General features: G+C 25.6%; 14 protein-coding genes across 14 annotated transcripts, besides 2 other annotated features; 6 read left to right on the forward strand and 8 right to left on the reverse strand.

Moving 5' to 3' along the window:
- Positions 1 to 456: part of a repeat region that runs on past the window's edge.
- Positions 447 to 2,282: a repeat region.
- Positions 2,283 to 3,128: 846 nt separating this feature from the next.
- Positions 3,129 to 3,788, forward strand: EHI_045300 (60S ribosomal protein L6, putative). Its single transcript, XM_649097.2, has one exon. The coding sequence runs from the start codon at positions 3,134 to 3,136 to the stop codon at positions 3,746 to 3,748; it is 615 nt and encodes a 204-aa protein (XP_654189.1). The 5' UTR covers positions 3,129 to 3,133; the 3' UTR covers positions 3,749 to 3,788.
- Positions 3,789 to 3,851: 63 nt separating this feature from the next.
- EHI_045310 (PH domain containing protein) lies at positions 3,852 to 4,921 on the reverse strand (the record flags this gene model as incomplete). Its single annotated transcript, XM_652216.1, has 2 exons — positions 3,852 to 4,530; positions 4,674 to 4,921. 2 exons carry the CDS (start codon positions 4,919 to 4,921, stop codon positions 3,852 to 3,854), a joined length of 927 nt encoding a protein of 308 aa, XP_657308.1.
- Positions 4,922 to 5,433: 512 nt separating this feature from the next.
- EHI_045320 (vacuolar protein sorting 36, putative) lies at positions 5,434 to 6,141 on the reverse strand (the record flags this gene model as incomplete). Its single annotated transcript, XM_648479.1, has 1 exon — positions 5,434 to 6,141. The coding sequence occupies one exon, from the start codon at positions 6,139 to 6,141 to the stop codon at positions 5,434 to 5,436; it is 708 nt and encodes a 235-aa protein (XP_653571.1).
- A 46-nt stretch (positions 6,142 to 6,187) lies between these two features.
- Positions 6,188 to 7,042, forward strand: EHI_045330 (Monoglyceride lipase, putative; the record flags this gene model as incomplete). The annotated part of the gene is made up of 1 exon (XM_652213.1): positions 6,188 to 7,042. The coding sequence occupies one exon, from the start codon at positions 6,188 to 6,190 to the stop codon at positions 7,040 to 7,042; it is 855 nt and encodes a 284-aa protein (XP_657305.1).
- Positions 7,043 to 7,061: 19 nt separating this feature from the next.
- Positions 7,062 to 8,453, reverse strand: EHI_045340 (glutamate synthase beta subunit, putative; the record flags this gene model as incomplete). Its single annotated transcript, XM_648481.2, has 1 exon — positions 7,062 to 8,453. The coding sequence occupies one exon, from the start codon at positions 8,451 to 8,453 to the stop codon at positions 7,062 to 7,064; it is 1,392 nt and encodes a 463-aa protein (XP_653573.2).
- Positions 8,454 to 9,701: 1,248 nt separating this feature from the next.
- EHI_045350 (C2 domain containing protein) lies at positions 9,702 to 10,184 on the forward strand (the record flags this gene model as incomplete). Its single annotated transcript, XM_648482.2, has 1 exon — positions 9,702 to 10,184. One exon carries the CDS (start codon positions 9,702 to 9,704, stop codon positions 10,182 to 10,184), a length of 483 nt encoding a protein of 160 aa, XP_653574.2.
- An 805-nt stretch (positions 10,185 to 10,989) lies between these two features.
- EHI_045360 (importin alpha subunit, putative) lies at positions 10,990 to 12,540 on the forward strand (the record flags this gene model as incomplete). The annotated part of the gene is made up of 3 exons (XM_648483.1): positions 10,990 to 11,127; positions 11,189 to 11,347; positions 11,401 to 12,540. 3 exons carry the CDS (start codon positions 10,990 to 10,992, stop codon positions 12,538 to 12,540), a joined length of 1,437 nt encoding a protein of 478 aa, XP_653575.1.
- Positions 12,541 to 12,615: 75 nt separating this feature from the next.
- Positions 12,616 to 13,437, reverse strand: EHI_045370 (uncharacterized protein; the record flags this gene model as incomplete). The annotated part of the gene is made up of 1 exon (XM_648484.1): positions 12,616 to 13,437. The coding sequence occupies one exon, from the start codon at positions 13,435 to 13,437 to the stop codon at positions 12,616 to 12,618; it is 822 nt and encodes a 273-aa protein (XP_653576.1).
- A 611-nt stretch (positions 13,438 to 14,048) lies between these two features.
- Positions 14,049 to 15,464, forward strand: EHI_045380 (SH2 domain containing protein; the record flags this gene model as incomplete). Its single annotated transcript, XM_648485.1, has 1 exon — positions 14,049 to 15,464. One exon carries the CDS (start codon positions 14,049 to 14,051, stop codon positions 15,462 to 15,464), a length of 1,416 nt encoding a protein of 471 aa, XP_653577.1.
- Positions 15,465 to 15,732: 268 nt separating this feature from the next.
- EHI_045390 (uncharacterized protein) lies at positions 15,733 to 16,971 on the reverse strand (the record flags this gene model as incomplete). Its single annotated transcript, XM_648486.1, has 1 exon — positions 15,733 to 16,971. The coding sequence occupies one exon, from the start codon at positions 16,969 to 16,971 to the stop codon at positions 15,733 to 15,735; it is 1,239 nt and encodes a 412-aa protein (XP_653578.1).
- A 146-nt stretch (positions 16,972 to 17,117) lies between these two features.
- On the reverse strand, positions 17,118 to 18,958 carry EHI_045400 (Arf GTPase activating protein, putative; the record flags this gene model as incomplete). The annotated part of the gene is made up of 2 exons (XM_648487.1): positions 17,118 to 18,751; positions 18,796 to 18,958. The coding sequence occupies 2 exons, from the start codon at positions 18,956 to 18,958 to the stop codon at positions 17,118 to 17,120; spliced, it is 1,797 nt and encodes a 598-aa protein (XP_653579.1).
- A 133-nt stretch (positions 18,959 to 19,091) lies between these two features.
- On the forward strand, positions 19,092 to 20,450 carry EHI_045410 (metallo-beta-lactamase family protein; the record flags this gene model as incomplete). Its single annotated transcript, XM_648488.1, has 1 exon — positions 19,092 to 20,450. One exon carries the CDS (start codon positions 19,092 to 19,094, stop codon positions 20,448 to 20,450), a length of 1,359 nt encoding a protein of 452 aa, XP_653580.1.
- A 60-nt stretch (positions 20,451 to 20,510) lies between these two features.
- On the reverse strand, positions 20,511 to 21,761 carry EHI_045420 (uncharacterized protein; the record flags this gene model as incomplete). The annotated part of the gene is made up of 1 exon (XM_648489.1): positions 20,511 to 21,761. One exon carries the CDS (start codon positions 21,759 to 21,761, stop codon positions 20,511 to 20,513), a length of 1,251 nt encoding a protein of 416 aa, XP_653581.1.
- Positions 21,762 to 23,386: 1,625 nt separating this feature from the next.
- On the reverse strand, positions 23,387 to 23,803 carry EHI_045430 (uncharacterized protein; the record flags this gene model as incomplete). Its single annotated transcript, XM_648490.2, has 1 exon — positions 23,387 to 23,803. The coding sequence occupies one exon, from the start codon at positions 23,801 to 23,803 to the stop codon at positions 23,387 to 23,389; it is 417 nt and encodes a 138-aa protein (XP_653582.2).
- Positions 23,804 to 24,042: the final 239 nt, after the last annotated feature.

Here is a 24,042-nt window from a genome sequence, read left to right on the forward strand (position 1 = left end):
ATATTGTCATTCACTTTTATGCATTATTTGTTTGTTCAATATCATCGTGATGTATTTATATTTGAACACTGTTTCATATGGGGGTTTTTATATTGATTATTTCCTGTATATTTTCTTATTAATCAATATGATTATGCCAATATTGTCATGTTTCTTCATTTCTGATTTTTTATGATAAATACAAGATAGTAGAATATGTTCTACTGTTGTTATCTTGTCTTTACAAAGTGTTGAGTATTTCAATCTTTCATTTTTCATTATTTTTGATTTTCTATACCCACAAAATATTGCACCATCTTGCATTTTAGTTAATTGTAGAAATGCATTCTTTTTAATATTGATTGACTTCCATGCTTTCACTGTAGTAGTTTTATCTACTCATTTTGACTCATTCCATCTTCTAAAATGTCACTTATTTGATGACACTTCAATTTTTGATGTATTTATCATTAATTTCACAGTGGATTATTCACATTTCTTCATTACTTTCTGTCATTATTTTCAAATCATCCATATATAATGTGTGATTTGATTTTGGGAATTTCTCTTCGATGATTTGAGAAATTACATTCATCTGAATGATGAATAGAGTAGATTTGATAATGAATCATTTGTAAAATTCCTCTATTTAATTTAATACATCATAGATATTCATTAAATTTATAACCGATGAATATCTTCCATCTAGTCATCATACTTTCAATAATGTCAATGATGACACCCTCTACATTAAAATATTTTAATGATTCAATAACCCATTCGTGGTTTACTGTGTCATATGCTTTCTTAATGTCATAATATGACTCCACATATTTTGGGTATTTCTCTTCTTTTTGCTGCTTTAATATATAACTATTAATTATTCCTTCTTTAGCAGCTAAAGATTGCAACTTACATCCCAGTTGATTTCTACTAATTTTAAATGATTCATTATTCATGTTAAGTCTTCTGTGAATCTTTTCTTTTAATATGGAGGTAAATACTTTCATAATTACATTTGTACAACTGATAGGACGATAATTAGTGACATCATTCATATCACTTTGTGGATTAATAAAGTTCTTCCACTTACCATGTCTAATGGGATGTTTTCAGGGAAGTTCAACCATTCATTAAAGATATTAAGAATGATTTCTCTTGATGATGACCTCCTTTTCCAATAATACCCATATATAATGTCTATTCCTGGTGCTTTCCAGTTATTTATTCTCATTATACTTAAATTTAATTCATTTAATGTTATTATGACACTATCATAATTTCTATATCTTTCATTCCATGAGGTGATTTGTTTTATTTTCCAATTCTCTTTATTTAATATCACCTGTGTTTCATATAACGATTTCTAATATTCTAAAGTAATATCATTATTTGGATATATTTCATTTTTTATTTCTTCATTATTCTAATTTTCTTGTTAGAATCAAACATTATTTTATTTGTATTGATTCTGACTATTTTATCTTTATTAAATTTAATTCTTTCTTTGATCATTGTCATTATATATTTTATGTATTTTATTCTTTCTAGTGCTTTGACTTTTATTCCTTCTTCATTATATTCTTTTAATTTCATGTTGCACTTTATTCTGTACAATGCCCTTGACCAAATCTTCTAGTCTATTAATTTTCTTTAGGATTTCTTTTATTTCATCAAATTTATCTCTTATTATTTTATTTTGGAGATAGAGGTGCATAATCATTGAAATATTCTTCATATCATCTTGCAGATCATGCATTCTGCTTCCTGACCATTCCCATCTATTATTATTTTCCATTATCAATCGGTCAGTTTCTTTTCTTTTCCAGTAGTAATTAATATTGATACATTTTCTACTTTCATTTATTTTATTTTATTGATGAGAGTGTTAAGGTATTCTTCATCAATTTCTGTAGAGTTATTCTTTAATATGATGTTTTTTATTATTGAATTACACTCTACTCTTCTTTCTATTATATCATTTACTTTCACTTTAATGTACCGTTTAGTGCTTTCTTTTATTTTATGTGATATTTTAATATATTTAATATATTCTTTTTCATTATTGACATTAATGTTTATTACTTTTATTATACTTTCTATTTGTTCCCATCTTAATTTATTATATAATTTCTTATTCAACCAATTAATTGCAAAACAATACAACACTTCAATTAGAATTCTATTTGTTTGGTTTGTTGTATTTCTTGTCTGATTATCATCTCTTGTTTTTTTGACAATCATTGCTTTGCTTTCCTCTTCTATTTCCACTACTGTCTTTTTCATAGGAATAGTTTTGTTCAAAGATATTAAAACAAAAGAAATAAAACATAATGAAGAAATTGAATCATACACATCCTAATATGATGAAATACTAATTATTAAATACATTATAATTAGTTTATTCTGTTTTTCTTTGTTTCTTCATTTATTCTTCTTCGTCTTTACATCATTTCTTCAGTACAAGAATGGCATGAAAATCACATAGAAATAATTTATATCAACCAGTAGATTTAGGTGATAAGTCAAAGCTAAAGTCATAATCATTATCAAACAAGTAATAACCATAACCACTTTATTACATTTTATCATATTTAAAAACACCATAATCACTTCGTATTTAAACACAACTAAAATTAGTTTAACCACAAATACCATAATGCGAGTTGAATGTTTTATCAATACTGTAATGAAAATAAATAAGACAAATAAAAAAGATATAAGAATAAAAGATATTACAAGAAAAAACAATGAATGAAAGACAAAAGAAACAAAGAACAAAAACATATATAAAGAAAAGGTAAAGAGAAATGAATAAATTGAAAGAATAATAAAAGAAAAAATAAGAAAAAAAGAAGATAAACTCATGGAAAGTGAAGAAAAGAAGAAATAATGAAAGAAACAATACATGAAAAACAAAACGAAGTAGAAAATCAGATAAAACAAAGAAATTCAAGAAAAGAATAGTTGTGTTTAATGGAATTAAAGAAATTAAAATAATATTAATTAATTTACCGATAATGATGGCAAAAATGTCTAAAATAATACATCAAAGAAGAAAAACTAAATAAAAACCATACTGAAACTAAAAGAATAATAAATGATCTAGAAAGGGTTTTATGAAAAACAACTATTTTGTTTAATCGTCGAATCGATGTCAGCTCCACAATGGTTTGTTCCAGTTAAAGCAGGTGATGCTAAAGTTCCAGCTTATTACCCAACCGACGATATGATTCAAGAACAAAAGAAGAAATTAAGAACAAGAAAAGGAGCTAAAATAACAGCTCTTGATAAACCAGCATGGAATCTTGAAAAGTTGAGAAAAAGTATTGTACCAGGTGCTATTCTTATTATTGTTGCTGGTAAATATGCAGGAAAGAAAGTTGTTTTCTTAAAACAATGTATTAAATCAGGTGCTCTTATTGTTACTGGACCATTCAAAATCAACGGAGTTCCATTAATGAGAATTAATCAAAGATATGTTATTGCTACTTCTCAAAAGGTAGATGTTTCTAAAGTTGATACTACTGGTGTAGATGTTAAATTCTTCAAAAAGATTGCTATTAAGAAAGCTGCATTTGGAAAAACCGTTGAAGAAGATTTTGCTAAGAAACAATATGAAGCTAAGAAAGCATTAATTGTCGAAAAACAAAAACAAGTAGATGAAAGTATTGTTGCAGAAATTAAGAAAGTTCCATACCTTAAAGAATATATGGCTTCTTACTTCACACTTAAGAATGGTGACCATCCACATCTCCTTAAATTCTAAGTTAACTCAATTAAATCTTGAAATGATTCTTTTGTTCTAATTTCACAGTTCTTTTTCTTTCTAATAGTAAATAAATAAAAAATTAAAGAAAAGATAAAATCAATTATTGACGTTCTGGTAAATTTAATGGGAAAGAATTATATTGATTCATTGATTGAACGATATTAAAGAGATGGTCACTTACTTCATCTTTTGGATCTGTCTTAGACCAAACTCTTTCAAAGAATTCAACATTAAAGAATAAACTAAATAAGTCTCGTAATTTGGATAAATTCTTTGGTGAGAGACAAGGACGTAATGTTTGAATTAATTGTGTTTTAATTTCATTATTTAATAAGTCAACAAGATTTTTAAATCCAGCTTGAAGATATTCTGCTTTTTTTAATCCAAAATATCTAAATAGTTGATCAAACATAGTAAAAGCATTACGAAGAGGTTTATCTAATGCATAGATTTGTTCATTTGAAATATTTTTATGTTGCCATTCCATATAACATTTAGCAACTAATTTCATTATAAACTTTTCATATTTCTTTGCTTCTTCTTTTCCTGCATCAATTTCAATTAATTTTTCTATTGCTTTTAATAAATTATTCATTTCATCATTCATAACAAAACTTGCACTTCCACTTCCTCCAACTGATGCAACAGTATTTCGTGTAATTTTATCCATTAAACTTCTTTTAGACTTTTTAATTAATGTTTTACTTGGAGCAGATTGTGGGGTGAGTTTACAGTGCTTTTCAAAGGTGTCAATCCATAATTTAAAAGCATCAGCACTTCTAATCCAATAAGTGTTATTTTATTTTAGTCAAGCAAATCTTTTTTTATGTTTTGGTTTTGCATTATTCTATTTACTATATATTATAGTAATTTTATTATAATAGTATAGTAAATTGAAAGAAGATTAGAAGAAAGAACAAACGTTTTGAACTGATTTACTGTTGACCCAACAGTTATATGAAATGAATTTTTATGTTCATTTAATTTATCTTTTGGATCAGCATTTAATACTAACCCAGCTAATTCTATTGAACCTTCTGGTTTATCATCAAGCTCAGTTTTATAATAATATAATGTAGAGCCATTGACAATAACAAATCGTAATTTCCATTTTTTCTTTAATTTGCATTCCAAATATCCTTCAAACATATCAGCAACTGTTTCGCTCATAGAAAATAATTAAATCTACAAAAAGAGATCTTTTGTGGAAACTTTTTCATAGCAAAAATAAAAAACAGAAAGAAAGAAGTTTGAAAAAAGAAAAAGAGGAAATTAATCAGAGTTGTCCTTGATATTTATTCACACTTAATATATCTCCAACCGCTCCCCATGTTGACCATTTATATTGAAATATAATATTCCATAATAATAGTAATGAAAATTCTATGATTATTAAGACTGCCGATAAAATAATGTCTATTCATTATTTCTTTTTATTTTAATTCATTAAAAACAACAAACACCTATTTCTATAACTAGCCAACGGCGACACATATTTGAATAAAAACCAAATTAACACCATCCACATTACTGGCATAAAGAAAAATCCACAAATAAATAATATTTTACAAATTTTTCTTGCTTTGATATTGTTAAGAGTGTCAGCATGAAAGAACATTGAATTGAATGAATAAAGTTCTTCTTAGAAAATATAAAACAAATAAATAAATAATCAAAACCATTTATTTGATGTATTGAAGGTATTGAGTATTAAAAAGATTTTCATAATACATAATACCTTCTTCTGATTCATCTCGACAAATTAATTCATTTTGTTCTAGTTGATCCATTAATGTTTGGACAATTGCATATTGAATTCCATAATGTTGTGCAATTGTAAAACTACTAATTTTCTGTCTTGATTTTAATGCATCAAGAATGGTATTTTGAAACTTTTCTAATGTAAAATCTCTTTCATGGATAATCAATGATTTATTGACATTCATTAATCCAACATATTTACCTTTATCATTAAGTAATTCACATACATTTCTTAGTTCTTTTGGACTAATTAAAATGCCACGAGCTCTATTGTAAATAGCATATAAATCAGATAGCATTATTGCCATTTCTTTTTTCTTTTGAAAATATAAATAACAAAATTCATCAATTTCATCCATTAATGCTTCTTCATAATTATTTCCAAATAATTTTTTAGTAACTGGTTCAGTAATATCAAGGTATGTTATTAATGATTGATATTCATGATTCTCTTTTTCCATATTTGATTCTTTTAAAAATTTTGTTGCTACCTTATCTAATTGGTCCCAATATTGTATTACTGTATCTAATGACTCAAATGCATTGGAAAAGAGGTTATCAATATCATTTTGATCTTTTTCTTTAGCTTCAATATATGATTTAATTCCATATTGTGGTTGATTAGACATAGAAAGTAAATCTCTAAATAAACAAACTAGAAATAATAAAAGAAGAATGCAAACAAATTGTATTGAAACAATTTATTCAATAGATAAATTTAATATATATTCTACGGAGTGGAATGTTGAAAAACCACAAGCTATGCTTATTTTAATTCATGGGTTTTGTACTTATGCTGGTGTGATGAAAAGAATGGCTAATATGTTAGTTTCACATAACATCTTATTGTGTATGCCAGATTTACCTTATCATGGAAGGTCAAGTGGTGAACCAAAAGGATGGGTAAATTCATTTACTACATTTACTGAAGTGTGTAATAAATATATTGACCAAGTAAAAGAAAAATATAATCCAAATAGGACAATTCCAATATATATTATGGGACATTCAATGGGTGGATTAATTGTTTCAATTATTGCTCGTCAAAGAAAAGACTTAAAAGGAGTAATTGGGAGTGCACCAGCATATGAAATTAATAATACTATGGTGATGCTATTTTATTTAATAATAGTCGTTGTCTTATATTTTATTCCTAAATTATATTTACCATCACAATATTCTGATAAAGAATTTCCACGTAAAGAAGTTCGTCAAATGTTTGAAGAAGACCAATATGTTACAAAAGGTAAAACTTATCTTAAGACGATTGTTGAAATGACAAAATATGGTGAAAGAGAAAAGTATAGTGATATATTTATACCATTTTTATTAATTCAAGGGACAAATGATGAGTCTGTAACAATGGAAGGGGCTCAAATTAAATCCACTCATTTAAAAAATCAATATAGTCAATTTCTAATTTATAAAGATTGTATTCATTGTCTGTATGAAGAAAAGAACTTAGAAGAACAAGTAATTAATATTATTCATTGGATTCAAAAAGTAAATAACCACAATAACATGAAATAAACTTTTTATTTGATATTATTTATTCTTCATTTTTTTTACCCATTAAATATTCATGCATAGCTTCTACAGCAACATAAGTATCTCCAACAGCATGAACAATTGATTTTGGTCCTGTAACACAATCTCCTGATGCATAAATACCTTCAACATTTGTTTGGAATTTATCATTAACTTGAAGAGTTTGCCATTTAGATAATTCTACATCTTTACAACATTCAGTTTCAACTCCTTGTGAAATGGCTTGAATAACCATATCACAGTCAATAACAAATTCACTGCCTGGAATTGGAACTGGTGCAGCTCTTCCAGATGCATCTGGCTCTCCTAATTTCATTTTAATACATTCAATTCCTTTAACTTTTCCATTCTCATCTCCAATAATTTTAGTTGGATTACATAATGTCATCATAGTAACTCCTTCTTCTTTTGCTTCTTCTACTTCTGATGGTGCAGCTGGCATTTCATTTTCTGATCTTCTATAAACAATAAATGCTTCACTTCCAAGTCTTCTTGCAACTCTAACAGCATCCATAGCAGAAAATCCAGCTCCAACTACTGCAACTTTCTTTCCAATTGTTTTTCTAGCAAAAGTATTAATTGATTCAAGATATGGAATAACATGTTCTACACCAATAAGATCTTCTCCTGGAATACCAAGTACTTTTCTTTTTAATGTTCCAATTCCTACAAAGACTGCATCATATTCTTTCTTTAATGTTGTAATATCATCAACTTTAGCATTTGTTCTAAATTCAATTCCTAATCTTTTAATTCTATCAATATCTTCATCTAATTTATCTCTTGGAAGTCTATATGGTGGAATACATAAAATCATCATTCCTCCTAATTTATGTTTTTGTTCATAAACAACAACTTTATGTCCTTTTAATCTTAAGAAATATGCAGCAGCTAATCCAGCTGGTCCAGATCCAACAACAGCAACTTTTTTACCAGTATCTGGTGCAATGTCTATTTTAATATCTTCTTCTGTTGAATATGTAATGGCTGATCTTTTCAACTCCATAATCTCAAGTTCTCCACCTCTTCTTGCTTTAACACATTTACCTTGACAATAATGTGGACAAACTCTTCCACAAATATTTGGAAATGGTAATCTTTTAAGAATAACACTAACTGCTTCTGTATATTGTTCTTTCTTTAATTCTGAAATAAATCCTGGAATATCAATATGAGCTGGACATGTTGGTACACATCCTGGTTTTTTACATCCAAGACATCTTGATGCTTCTGTTTTAGTATCTTCTTTAGTATATCCAACTACAACTTCTTTCCAATCATTAATTCTTTCTTCTGGATTACGCATAGGAACTGGAGTTCTATTATAATTAGCAGCCATTATGATTGTTTTCAAATGAATAATCTTTAAATTCTGTTTAAATAACCGTTTCATTGTGGAATATTCTTTCTTTTATTGACTCTTATTGACTCTCTCTTATTTTAAATTCTCGGGATATTACGTATTTCTTCTTTTTACACTTCTATTTCTAAATTGTGAACTTTAGTTTGAACTATTTATTTTGGAACTTTCTTTTCCTTTGTTTTTCTTGTGAAAATTATAAAATATTGTGAAAAGTTGTATTTTATGTGGAACTTTATTGAATATATTTATTCCTATAATTTATAATACTTTTTACTATTTTATTCTATATTTCATAAAGGGTTTTCTTCTTTTCTTTTGTTTATTATTTGTAATATATAACATAATTTCTTTTTACTTCGACTTGGAGTTAATTTATCCTTGATGTGTTTTATGGATAGCACATTCCCTAATGTCTCTCTTCTCCATTTGACTGCGTCATTATTCTAAATGACAAAACAAAACTAAAAAATATAAAGTATTTATCACTTAAAAATAATAAACAAATAACAAATATTATTTAAATACTTACTAAAGACAATTGATTTGCTTAAAGAATATACTCTTTAAAGGTGGTACTTTAGACATTTTTAATGTGTAATTTAATAAAATAGTACTAATGAGTACTAATGATATTAATCATTATTAAATATGTTAAACATTATCTTTTCATAAAGGATGTACAAAATGAGTGTTGTAAGAAAGTTATAGTTATACTTATTTGAACTTACTTTAATTACATTAAAAAATCGAATGAGTTTAAGTATTGATGAGTATATTAAAACTTATTGAAATTAATTAGAATGAACTTAACATCATTGTCTTTATTTATCTATTATTTAAAAACATAACACACAGAAGATATTCAAAAAGCAATGATAGTTGAGTTAAATGCATGAATTAACTATTTTAATCTTATTTTAATCTGTTTCTCATGTCAGCATTAGAATAACGTATGTTTAATAAAAAGAAGTGCTACATAAAATATGTATTTTATTTGGTTAATTATTTGGTTAAGCAGAAACACATATTTTAGTTTTGACAAACAGCATTAATTTGTTTTATTAATCCTTTGATAAACAAAATAAAGAAATAACATTTTTTGATAAAAAAATATTTTTTTGAGAAACCATTCATCTCATTCATTCAAAGTAAAAATGATTTAATCATTCTAACTTAAAAATAATATAATCTAATAAAACTTAAATAATGTTATTTTTAGTAATAGTATAATTTATTATTGTTATAAAAAACAAAAAGAACTTATAAAAATATTATTTTATGAAAATTGAAGTGAGAGTTATTGAAGCAAAGGATTTAAGAGTGACTGATTATTTTGCTGGAACAAGTGATCCTTATATCAAATTAAGTATAAATGGACAGATGCATAAAACAAATGTTGTTTATAGAACATGTGATCCTAAGTTTAATCAGTCATTTACGTTTGATATTATTCCAGGACAACAAATAACATTTGAGGTTTTTAGCTTCGATGAATCTGGAAGACATGATCCATTAGGAACTGTTCAACATTCACTTTCATATTTCTATCAAGGACAAGTAAGTGATTTATGGTTACAATTATCTAAGAAAGGTCAAATCCATATTCAGGTATTTTCTCCTGGAGGATTACCTAATGTCCTTTCAGCAGAACAGTTAAATTCTTTGCATCTTGGGATAAATCAAAAACAAATGACAACTCAATCTCCTTTAATTGGATATAAGTATTTTGGTTATACTCCTTCATTCAATGAATTAATGTAATTGTTAATTTCTACTTTTTTACAAGAATTATTATAAAAAACTACAATCACTAGAATCATATAAAGAGTCTCATAAAAGAATAGAATTAATGAAAATATAAGAAATTCATAATAATGTATTGGTATTGATGAAATAAAAATTGAATATTTTATATTTTCTTTTACAAGGTAAAATGAAGAAATGTTCAATGACAGGAGTGTATAGTAAAAAGTATTTTATGAGGAGAAGGTTTATTTAAAAATTAATTGTTTTCTTTATCCTTAATTACTTTTTCAATTTCAACAAAGAGTCATAACACGAAACAAAAAGTAATAGTGAAAGAACAATGATTTCTTTTATATTTTCATTTGAGAATTAACATAATAAAATCATTAATATTATAAAAATTTGATTATATAAAATGTTATTTATTTCAAAATTAATTAATTTATTTTTTTCTCTGTTATACTTTCTTTATTTCAGTTAATTCCGAATCAATTGGTTATTTAGAGTCACAAAACGAGAATTTTTGTATCTCTTTTTCGTTTTGTTTTTATATCTTTTTAATCATTGAAAGAAACTATTTTCCATTTTTATTCTTTGTTTTTTTGTTGATTTAGAAGAGTAATTTACGTTTCTTTTAGTTATTTCATTTGAATGAAATTTCAAAATCCATTGAATTAGAAAAGAACTAAAAAAGAATAAAGAAGTTTCAATATTTTTTCAATCCAAAAAGCTTATTTAAGAAAAAATATTTAAATTCTTTTATTTCCAAAATCTCAAAAAACTTTACAAAAAAACTAAAAATTTAATTTAATAAATTGTTATGAATTTAAGAGGAACAACAGATATACTAAAAGAAAAACATAGTGAAAGAGAAGGGTTAAGACAAAATCGAAGACAAACACTTCTTCAGTCAAAAAGATTACAAAGTGAGCAGATGGTAATTATACCAAAAACAATAGTTTGTAATAACAAAGAAGTATTTAAAATAAAAAAAGAAAAAGTTATTTACAAAGAAATAGGGTAGTAAAGAATTATATCAAAAAATAAATTCACAACCAATTACATTAAGAGAAATGTATAATATTATTTTAACATTAGAAGAAATTATTGAAGCATCATCAGAAGTTGATGAATTTGATATATTTATTAAAGTATTAATAAAATGGATTACAAATTCAGTTTGTGAGTTTTGTTTATTTATTTATAATAAGTTAATATTCATTCAGTTTAGAAAGACATAATGTTAAAATATCATGTTATTACTGTTTTCGTTCTTATTGCTCAAAAAAAACTTGTTCCTCATTTAAAAAATACTACAATGAATATTGCTCAATCTATTATTTCTCAAACAAATCATTCAGATTTACTTGATAGAACATTACGTCTTGTTGGATTTTATTTTGAACGTTCAAATGATATTGAAGACTATAATAAATTTTTAGAAATTATCCATTTAATTGAAAATAAAAAAAGAATTGACAAAAATGTATTAGGAACAGTTTGTTGGGCTTTATTTTTTGTTGTTACTCGTGCTGCAAAACAAAACCCAACATTTCTTCAATCATTTTTTCCTTATATCGCATCAAATTTAGATCCTTCTGATGATAATATTGAAGGTAATAATTGTCTTCTTATTTGTATTTCACAATGCATTGAATATAAGGTTGATTATATTATGCTTTTTGATCAATCTACACACTTTCTTTCAAAATTAGTATTATTTCTTAAGACAGGAGTAGAAAAATTAGTATTACCAGCACTCCATGTTATCGGTCAAATCATTGGATGTTCAGATAATTATACTGAAGTCTTTGTAAATGATGGTTTAATAGATACGTTATTCTCTATCTTCGAATCATTACCACCAGATACAATCTTGTCAGAAGCAATGTGGGTTTTAAGAAATTTATTTATTCCAGAAGGAAATCCACATGCTATTTATCTGATAGAAAAAGGTGTGATTCAGTATCTCATTCGTTACATTTATCGTCAAAATATCCAATTTGCAAGAAATGCTGTTTGGGCATTAACTACTGCTATATTATCGTGTAAATTAAGACAAGATATGTTACAAAAAATGATATCTAATGGAGTTGTTCAACCTATTATTTATGTATTAAAAAATCGTTCATTATTTACATCTGATGATGTTTTGAACTGTATTGACTCAATTTTATGTTTAATGATACAAGATAATGTTTCTCCACAAATAGGATCTCGTAATGCATTTGAAGAATTAAATATTAGTGATATCTTAGAAGAACTAACAGATGATAAAACAATACAAGGATTTACCCGTTTAAAGATTGAATTATTAAAAGGTTATTTTAGTCCAGATAGAATTGAAGAGGAAATGCCACTTTCATTGTAAAAAGACAATAAAACTTAAATATTTATATGTTTGGTTTTTTAATTTTAAATCAATGAATTGAGCTATTAGGTACATTCAATGGAAATGTTGGTAATTATCAATAACACTGTCCAACATGATTTCTGCAGTTTGTTTATCTTCTATTAAAGAAATATCAATCTCATTGATCAAATCAACAGGAATTGCTATTGGAATAGTAATATCATATTGGTTATAAATTTCTAATAACTCATGTCTAATTTGTCTTTCAAACATAATTCTTTCTTCACGTTCTTTAGAAACTCTTGTTTCTTCTGATGTATCTTTTTCAACCACATTTGTTTGTCTTTGAGGAGGTTCTCTGAATTTTACCACAGGAAGACCAAGTTTTTTAAAGACTTCTTGATATGGTACACTTTGGTCAGGAATATTTGGTGGATAAGTTTGTGGTTCTTTCAATACTGGATCTGGAGTCTCAGACGTTTTTGGTTTTAAAGTTTTGGCACGAGAGTTTGGTGTTATTTCAGAAGGTCGTTTAATAGATTTAGGAAATAGGTATTTATTTTCTACAGGTAGTAGAACAATTTTAAATTCATTTTTGAAAGTTTTTCTACAAATTGGACATTTTAGTGTAAGTGAGTTTATATCAAAGTCTTTATGTTGTAATAAACATAGAGTACAAAAATATAATTTTCCAGCACAACAGGTGTTGAATAAATTTAAAGGATAGTCCTTGTTGGCACCAAAACAAACAGCACAAACAGGTTCATTTTCTTTTTCTGGTACAATCATATCATTAAAAATAGGAGACAGCTTCATTTCACGGATATATTTTTCAACTTTGTTTTTGATTGATTTCCAATTTGAAGGAACTTGGTCATTTTCAAGAAAAGGTAGTTTATATTCTTGCAATGACATATGATGAATTTTGTGTTTTTGATTTTAAGATTTTTTAAATTATAATAATGGTTGTTTTATTAATTTGAAAATAAGTTGAATATTATTTTACTTCTTAAAATATTAAAATTAACTAAAAAACATTGTTCTACCTCATAAAAATAATATAAGTCATTTGTTTATATAATAAATTTACCGCTTAATATTTATTGGTTCAATTCAATCTTAACTTAATAAAACCCTATTTTGTTTTTACTATAAAAAAAAATAAAACAAAGTATAACAGTTTCAAATAAAACATCAAGAAAAAATAATAATAAATGAATTGAATAAAAATTGACCAATAAGTAATACCCAAATAATTCAAGAGTTAAAACTTTTTTTCAATATTCGTACGTTTTAAAATAATCGATATAAAACCTGTTTAGCCTAAACATTCAATAATAAAAGTTATTGTTAATATACTGAATATAATAAAGATATACAGTTGAAGAGAATGTAAAAGATTAGAAAAAAAAAACATCAAATAAAAATATATATAAAATTGAAATTGAAAAGAGAAATAATTCCAATATAGAGAAAGATGAATGAAATTATTGTTATTTAAAACTCGAAAAGATTATTTCAAGATCATGGAAATTAGTACAATACTAAAAGATGTAAGTAAAGATATTTCTGATAAGTCAGTTGCTACTGATTGTATGTTTGTTAAGAGATATGATTGTACTTTATTTGGTGAACGAGTTATTGTTGAAGAAATTATAAAAGATGAATGGAATATTAATGATATTCAAAGTATGTTTAAAATACTTTCTATTGTAAGAGAGAAGGGATGTAATCATATTGTACAACCAATGGGATATATTACTAAAGATAAATTATTAAATATTTATGGTATTGTCCATCAAAAATTTGTATGTAATTTAGAAGAATTTTTATTTCAAAGAGAAAAAACATTTTTTAAGAATGTAGTATTAACAGTCTCATTAAAATACAATATTGCTATTCAATGCGCAGAGTCATTATATATCTTTCATAGTCTTGGTTTTACTCACAAAAGAATTGAATTAAAATCATTTTATCTTGATAAAAATATGAATATATTTCTTGGTGATTATTACTTTTCAGCAAATAAAAATTATCCGTTAATGAATGGTCATAATACTGGAAAAGAAGGAGATGTATTTGGGTTGGCATTTATTGTTTATCAATTATTCAATGAAACTCAATGTGATATTAATGCTGTTAATTTACCAATACTTCCAAGACTTTATATGAAACAAGAATTATGTGGTCTTCATGGAGAAGAAAAGAAATTAAAACGTGAAAGAATTGTTAAAGAAGATATTTATGCAAAATTAAGTTGTAATATTTCTCATCAATTAGAAAATTTATTACTCGATACATGGAATTCTTATAATCTTGATAGATTAACAGCAAATGAATTTTTAAATAGAATCAATGATTGTTCTTTAGTAACTGAGTGTGGTGGATTTTGGGAAGCTGACTTTTGGGTATATTGTACTAGAGAAAATGGATGTCTTCCAGAAAAAGTATTGAACTTTGAAAATATGGCATCTAATATAGCAACATCTGTAGATATACCAATATCATTAGTAAATCAATCAGGTATAATATTATCAAAAAATAATGAAATAACATCAGATGCATTTGGATATTTTATTAATAATTTTGGTAAATTTTATGTAGATAATAACATTATGTCTGATCTTATTCAATTTGCAAGTTCTGATTATTATTTTGATATTTCTAAAGACGAAGCACAAACATATTTAAATAATAAAGTAGATCTTACTTTCTTGATTCGACCAAGTAACACAAATCCTAAATTTCCTTTTACCATTTCTAAAAGAGTTAAAAGTAAAACGGTTCATACAAGAATTGAACGTAGAGAAAATTCATTTTATTGTACTATGAGTGGTAAAGAATATAAAGCTAAAAGTATTCCAAGTTTAGTTGATATGTTAAGAAATGATGGGTTAATTAAAGAGTCATGTCCTAAAGAACTTAATGATGATATTTATTAATTATATCATTAGTACAACTATTGAAAAATTCATAGATAATTTTTCAAAGCTTCAACGTTTTAAAAAGAAAGAAGTAATGAAATAATTTAATTATCAAATCAACACTCTATCAAATAACTTTTCTTTACAATACAAAATTCTTGAAAAAGAAGATTTAAAAGAATCTATAATTCTCACATAGAATCAATTGGAGTTTTATAAATAAGTATGTAATTTAATAGAATATTGAGAATAACAAAACTCTTTTAAGAGTTTATCTATAAAGCGATTAAATATTAAAATAAGAAGTTATTTGATTGAAATCTGACATAAAATTGTAATTTTCCCATTGTTCCCAATTAGTAAATTTTAATAAAAAAGAATTAAATTCTTCTGTTAATATTTTATTTATTTTAAATGCTTCTGACTGAAGTTCATTTATTGTTATAATAAAGTATGACTTCCAATCAATCAACTTATATTTTAAATCCCATAAATTCATTACTTTTTTATAAGTCCTTCCAAATTTAAGGGCATTCATTAATTCATCAGTTCTACCATTATATTTTTTATCAATAACTCTTTTTACTTGATTTAATACAATTTCCATTTCTTCTTTACTACATTGACTTGTTGGAATAGGAATAAATTCATTTCCAATTAATTCAATAAAAGAATGTAATATATCTGGATTAGAACTAATTTCATTTAAATTAAATCCCATTATAAATGCTTGGTCTAATAATTCTTTGGTTACTGTTGTTTGAGATGAAGAAAATTGAAGTGATGATTTAATACTTTTACAATTAGTGTTTTGTTCAAATAATGAAGGAAGTGATCCAGTTAATGGTTTTTGCATAAAAGAGTTAGTCAAAGGATGTGTTGAGCTATTAATATTAAGTGGTTGAACTGGAAGTTTTAATTTTTGCTTATCTGAAGAGATAGTTAAAAAATTTGGTAATGATGCAGAGATTGATGGAATTGAAGCTGCAAATCCTCCAGAAGGAATTCCAGACTTTACTGTTGAATAAGACGTTTTTAATGACAAAAATCCATTTGTACAACTTTTATATAAAGTATTTTTAGAAGAATTTTTTAATGGAGGGTTTGGAATACGATCTATAAGGGATAATGGAGATGGTTGTTTTAATGAAAGTTCTTTTTGTATTTGTTTTTTAGTGTTATGAGTTGGTAGAATTGGAGATGCTACTAGGTATTGACCTGTTAATTTTAAATCATTCATTCGAAGAAGAATTGTATTAAAGTCTGTTATAAGAGAACTTTCTACCCATTCAATTACTTTATTTTGCATTAAAACTTGAACGACACATTTGGTCTTATGAACTAACCCAATCCTAATAATTTTAATAAAAACATTTTCTAAAGATCCTTCAATCATACTGTCTTCATCTTTTGCTTGATGAGTGATAACAATAATTTGTTCTTTTCTCTTTTTTAATGGAATAATTTTATAAATTATACCTTCATTTAGTACAATCCGGGGTGATATGAAGACGTTTTTGTTCATACTATGAATCTAGTGCCTTGAGAACTTCACATTTTTCTTATGAGGAATAAATCCGTTTTACTTTTTGAAAAAGAATATTCGTTTTTTATTAACCAAAACTAAAAAAAAAAAATAATTGAAAAAACAAAAAATATGGAAGTTATGTTTTACATTTGGACACTACTTAAATGATTTTCTATGATATTAATAATTTCGTTTAAGTCTTCAAAGTCATTTCTTGATGCAATTCGTATTAACGAAGAAACTAATCCATTTCCTTTTGTTTGCGCTATATCATAAGCTGTTTCATTTTTCTTATTTGTTATTGTATAATCACATTTAAATCTTACAAGAACAACAGCAATTTCTATAATATCTTCTTTTGCAGTAAGATGTAATGCAGTATTACCTTCTTCATCCACTTCATTAAGGTTATATCCATTTACTATTAAATAACAAGCAATACTAATTCTTTTCTTTTTAATAGCATTTAGTAATAATTTACTTCCATACAAATCACTAATAACAACATGTGCCAATGCACGAACAATATCTTCAATTGAGTTATTTTCTATTCCATTCAAACATACTTCAATCCAATTTTCATCACTTGGAACAACAAATTGTTTTCTAATATATTTTCTTTTAATAATACATGCTCGTTCCTCAAGAGAAGAGTCTGGTGAAATCATATAATGTTGTTGATAAATTTTATTAACCTTTTCATTTCCTAATGCATCTAATATTCTTACAACATAGTCTTCAATATTATCCAATGTTGTACTCTTAACTCTACTATATGCCACTCCTAAACTACGATGAATTGCACTACATTTAATACAAAAAATTATCCCAAGGTTTACTGAGACCCATTGTGGATTTTCACATCCACATTCAGCACAATATTTATTTTCTTGTCGTTTCAATATTTTAGATAATAAAGGATGTACTATTCTATGAGATAGAGTTGTTCCATTTAATACATTTTCTTTTTGTTTTTCGATTAATTCTTGCCATTCTAAAGCTTCTTCTTTTGAAGGTGTAAATAAAATAAATTTACCATTTATTCCATTACATTCTAATGTATTTTCATTTGCCTTAAAATTAGTAGTAATGATATTAATTTTATCTTTTTCTTCTACCTGACCATTATGACGAATTAGTCCAATAAGAAAGTCTTTATTAAAGAGATAATATAATTTTTTATCATGAATAGATTGTTCTTTTCTAAAAAGAAATGTTCCAAAAGATTGTGGATTAGGAATAGTATCTTTGACATTATTCATATTTAATCTAAAAGTATTTGTTTGCATAATTAAAGAATTAACTTTTGGTGTTTGAGTTTCTTCATTAAAATGACGTTTAGCAGTATTAGTAATATATTTTGAATATACATTAAATAAATGAATAACATTTTCTTCTGTCATAAGAGTCATTTGCTGAATTTGATTATTAAGTTCAATTCCCATTGTGATAATAGAATTTTGTAAATTCTTTTTATGTTCAATAAGTTCTATTTGATTATATTTTGGATATTGTTTAATACTTTTATTTAATGAATTAAAAAATTCTTTTTCATTATTTTTGAATGTTTCTTTATTAATTTTTCTTTGTTTCTGTAAATTTGATAACAGTTCAGTAATACCTTGACTCCAAGTTTTTAATTCATTTACAATATACATTTGACATTCAAAATGTTCTTTAAAAGAATCATAAAGTGAATGAATTTCTTCATAAATAGGAGTAACTTGTGCGATTTTTTCTAATTCAGAGATAAATGAAATCCATTGATTAAAATAATCTATCTATTAGGTATTAAATAATTTAAATAAAATAAAAACAAACCACCACCACATTGTATAATCATTGGTATTTTTAATAATATTTCTTGCCAATGAGAATCAAATAAATCAATTTGTTTATTTATATTTTTAATTTGAATAATATTATATGGATTAAATGGGTCAAAAGGTTTGTCAGTAAGGTCGATGAGAACTGGGAGAGACATATCAGTTTACCATTTCAAAGTGAATTTTCGTCTTTCTTTTCCTTTCTTTTTTTTATATTTTTGTTGTATGTCACAAAAAAGAAACTAAAAAAGAACTTAAAATTGATTTATTTAGTTAAATTTATTTTCTTTTATGAAAGTTCATGTTTTTGGAGGTGGAAAAAGTGTAGGAAGTAGTTGTGTTGTTGTTGAAGGAAAAGAAGATGCAATATTATTTGATTGTGGATATAATCCAGTAAGACCAGATGTTGGAATTGATTTTTCACGAATGAATGCAATATCAAGTAAGATACGAGCGATATGTATTACTCATTTTCATGTTGATCATGTTGGTATGTTACCTTGGTTAACAAAATTTATGGATGTTCCAATTTATCTTTCAGAACCTACACAAGCATTATTATCATTAATAATAAATGATATTCACAGTGGAAATAATTTGTTTTGCCAAGCTGATTTTGACAAATGTATTTTACAATGTAAACCAATTGATCCTACTATGACTAAACGAGTAACACAAAATTTATCAATAAGATGTATTTATGCTGGACATGCTTTAGGTGCTGTGATGTATGAAATATTACTGGATGGTAAAAGAATTGTATATTCAGGTGATTTTGATGTTTCTCCTTCATTTCTTTTAAGAGGAGCGGAAATTACATCACATGCAATAGATTATTTGATTACTGAATCAACTTGTATTAATGAACAACATAAAAGAAGGTATGAATTATATCATTATGCTGATTGTTTATTATCTGCTGCACGTTCAGGAGGTTCTGTACAAATTGTTGTTAATGGAATTGGAAGAGGACAAGAAGTGATGGGAATAGTATTAAGTATCGTTCGTAGGTGTCATTTAACAATGCCATTATGTTGTTCAGGTGGAATGTTAACAAAAATAGCGAATGAATATAAAAAATGGAAAAATTGGTTAAGGGATGATGTACATGAACTTGTGGATAATTTCAGTAAGTATCAAATGCTTTCAGCACAAACTAACTATATTGCTATCACAACTCCAGCAACATTAACTAAAGGCCATTCTCTTGAAGTTTTTGAGAAGATTAAAACTGATCCCAAAAGCTTTGTAATTCTTCCTTCATATGTTTCATCAAATCCAAAAACACTTAAAGAAACTGGTTATCAATGTAAAATTATTAGAACAGAAGACAATAATCATTCAGATGGATTTGGTCTTCAGGAAGCTATACGTGCTTTACAACCTAAAGAAGTGTTTCTAGTTCATGGAGATCCACTTAAAATGCAAAAAAGTCAAGTATTCTTTCAAAAATTATTTAATCTTCCTGTTCATATGCCAAATAATAATGAGGCATTAGTCATAAATGATTCTTCTCATAAAAAGAAGAAAAAGCTTTCAAAAAAGAAAGTAAATAAATCTAAACCTCCACGTTTACCAGCAACTCTTATAGAAGATCATTCTAAACCGAAAGAAGTTAAAAAATTACTTCCATTTGAAGATGATGTATGATAATATAATTGGGTGATTATTTCTTTATTTTACTTTAAAATATATAAAAATAACAAAAATTTAAATTAACAAGTTTGTTCCTTCATCATCATCATCAAATACATTCATATTTTTAGATGGAACTACTCCTGTTGATGAGGCAGGGCGTTGTAACATTTGTTGTTGTTGAGCAACTCTATGAGGTACTGGTCTAACAACTCCAGGTTGAGTTGAGAGTGTTTCAATACGAATAGGTTCTTTTCCTCCAGCTGGTGAATGTCCAATTATATGAGGAGATGGACTTGGGCGATACATCTTTGTATCTCCAATTGACCCAACAAAATCTATATTTGATGATGAACGAGAAACAGAACGAGATAATGATTCTCTTGAATCTTCACCGTTGTTAATTGAAATTAATGGTCTATTAATAAATTGACGTATACGTTGATTATTAGAAATTACATCACCTTGGAATGTTACATTAAATTTTTCTATTTCTTCTTCAAGTTCTGAATCTGATTCATGAGCACGTAATAATGTAATTCTTCTAATAAGAAATTTTTGTAATGGTCCTGTTGGCATAAAAACTAATCGAGGAATATTAATAAATTTTTCTTTAACATCTTTATTTGAAAGAATAGTAAAATATTTATGTCTAACACGATCTATATTCTTACAAACTTCAACAAATCTTTCGACTTGATTAATTCTTAATTCTAATAAAATATTTGCTAATGCAGATGAATAAAAATTAATTTTATAAAATGCAATTGTAAGTTCTAATAATAAAATATCAGCTACATGAAATCCAATTCCATTTGCACAAAAATCAGCTTCTTCAAGATTTTTAGAGATATCAATTAATAATTCTAAAATGGTAAAAGCAAGATCTATATTTTCAGGTTCTTTAATATCTGGTACATCATTCTCAGCAGAGAGAAGAATTTTATAAGTAGTAAAAAGTATTATCTTTGTTTCAATATGTGAAGCAAATACCTGTGTTGTTTTACAATGATTCTTTGGAAGGTTACTTGTTATTAAATGAAGTGAATGTGAAAATTGTGATAAAATAAATCCATCAGCATCAACATCCATAAGACGATATACTATACATAATAATCGAATATATCTCTTTTCATCTAAATTCTTTTCAAAGAGTTTCATAAGGTAATGAACAATTACTCTTTTAGACATTTCATCACTCATCATTTTAATTAATTCAACAACTTTACTCTCAGGTGGAGCAATATCTTTTGACCTAATAACCTTATTTAATAATTTTTGTTCTTTTGTCTCAGTGAATCCACGAATAGCACCTAGTAACGACATGTTTTATTAAATTGAATTTTAAGATATTTGGCTGTCTTCCTTCATTTTTTAAGGGTTTGTTAACATGCTTTTACAATCTCCTTACAGAGTCATTCCTTTTTTGTTTCTTTACGACAAAGTAAAAATCCCTTAAATACCTATTGGAATTTTCATTGAAATCTTTCATACATTTGATCCCATTTGATTGGGATATTTTCACTTATTTAATCTTTTTAACAAAACTTTTTAACCCTGATTAGGGTTTATACTTTATTTATCAGTTTTTTATGTTACAAAGAGATTCTTCTACTTTGTTTCTTTCATAATTCCTAACTATGAAATTTCCAAGTAGTTTAGTTTTCAGATAATAGTTATTAATATTTTCTTTTATTGTATTTTAAATGAGATGCGGTAAAACTTTTTTTACATAACTTTGACGTCAGCAAAACTATTTTTAAGTGCTATTGTTCTTTTACAATAAAAAAGCATTTTAGAACAATAGAAATAAATTCATCTAACTTTACTATAATCCAAATACTTCTCTTGGAAGTATTATACCATTTCCCTGATTTTTTATTATCTTTTGCTTCATAAACATATTTATTGTTATAAATTATTTTTCTTAAAATATTCCTTGAGATCTATTAACTCTTAAATTTTACTGGTTTTGGAAGTATTTTTTGATATAATTCTTAGAATAGTTATATAAAAGTATACTTATTTGAAGTTATCTTTTAAGTATTTGATCAAACATAACCTTATAAGTAATTTAATAAAATACAACAAAATAAGTGATAATAATTAATTGAATCATTTATAAGAATAAATAACTTCTTGTAAATAATTACATATTTTATTTATTACTTCTCATTATTGTAAAATAATTTTATGAATAATTTCTTCTATACCATAAATACCGTGAATATCATAAATTAATTACAAACCATTATTAGTAAATATTGTAATTAAATTAAACAATACGTTGAATTATATTTTAAAGATGTTTTGAACATAATAAATAATATACATTGTTTTAATCGACATTAATTATTGGTATAGAATTATCCTTCTGTATGAAGAATTGTTTTTAATGAAAAATACAAAAATTTATTTTTTTAAAAACTTTTCATTGTTAATTGATTTGGGTGATTTAGTGAAGTTAAAAAACTATGTTCTATTAGTCTAAATAAATTAAATTTACTTACTAAGTTGTTGAGTAAATTGTTAATTAAAGAAAGAAGAAATATCATTTTTTTGTTCTGACTTTATTACTTAAACCTTATTTCACTCTTCAATTGATAAAAAATACTTTGTGTGTCTCTTCATTAATTTGTTAAACTCTCAATATTAAAAATATATTCAAAATGAAACCTTATTAAATAAAAAGAATTTGATAAGGCATTACGTGAAAGTTAATGAAAAGAACATTTTGATCAACCTACCACTCAGTACTAAATTTTAAAGTAGTTTTTATTTTATAATCTATCTACTAATTTCTTACAATAATTATAAATTAACTCTACCCTAATGAAGAACAACACCTACATTAGGAGATACTTCTAATAAGAAGTTTATGTTTTTAGTTGTCTTCCAATATTAAAAGAACCTGAAAAATAAACTAAAAACAAACTAATAATTTAAGGTTTTTATTCATTTCTATGAGCAAATGTTCTTCTTATGTAATGGGTTGAGGCTTTTGGAAGTGGTTTGTTTCTTATAAGAACAGTGTCATCAAATACCTTTGTATATTGAGGTTTTCTGACTCTTGTAATAGGTATTTGAGGTGATTCAACAAATAAACTTTTAATAGAGTCAATGGCTTTATCATAATCCTCTTCTGAATCATATCTACATCTATTATATTTCATATCAGTGAATAAAAATCTCATTCCTAGAATTGCCCAATCCATTGACTCTAGTGTGTTTAAAGGAACATGATACTTTGGTGCGTCTGAATCAAATAAATAGCGTAAACATGGGAGTGTGTCTTCATAAATTTTGTTTCGGATAATAGTGCATTGAACAGACTTAGCTTTAAAACTGAATATATTTCCTAATGACATCATAGACTTGGCAAGACTTTCTAGGCTTTTCCAAATTGAATTCCAAAACGAGTTTTTATTTTGCTGCATTATATAAAGGTATTTTTTGCTTTTGTAGTCATTCCTTTTCAAACCTTTTCTTTTCATTCCAAGATAGTAACAATATCAATAAAAATGATAAGCATGTTTTGTTTCCTAATCAAATTTTTTAAGTAAATTATTTTGTTTTTTGAAGAAGGAGAAAAAAGAAAAAACTAAAA

The sequence above is a fragment of the Entamoeba histolytica genome, genomic scaffold (genome assembly GCF_000208925.1).
Source record: "Entamoeba histolytica HM-1:IMSS scf_1104750516975 genomic scaffold, whole genome shotgun sequence".
Lineage (NCBI taxonomy): Eukaryota > Evosea > Mastigamoebida > Endamoebidae > Entamoeba > Entamoeba histolytica.

Excerpts from the sequence above, each read along its gene's own strand:
- EHI_045300 (XM_649097.2), top strand. The coding sequence starts at position 3,134 with ATGTCAGCTCCACAATGGTTTGTTCCAGTTAAAGCAGGTGATGCTAAA.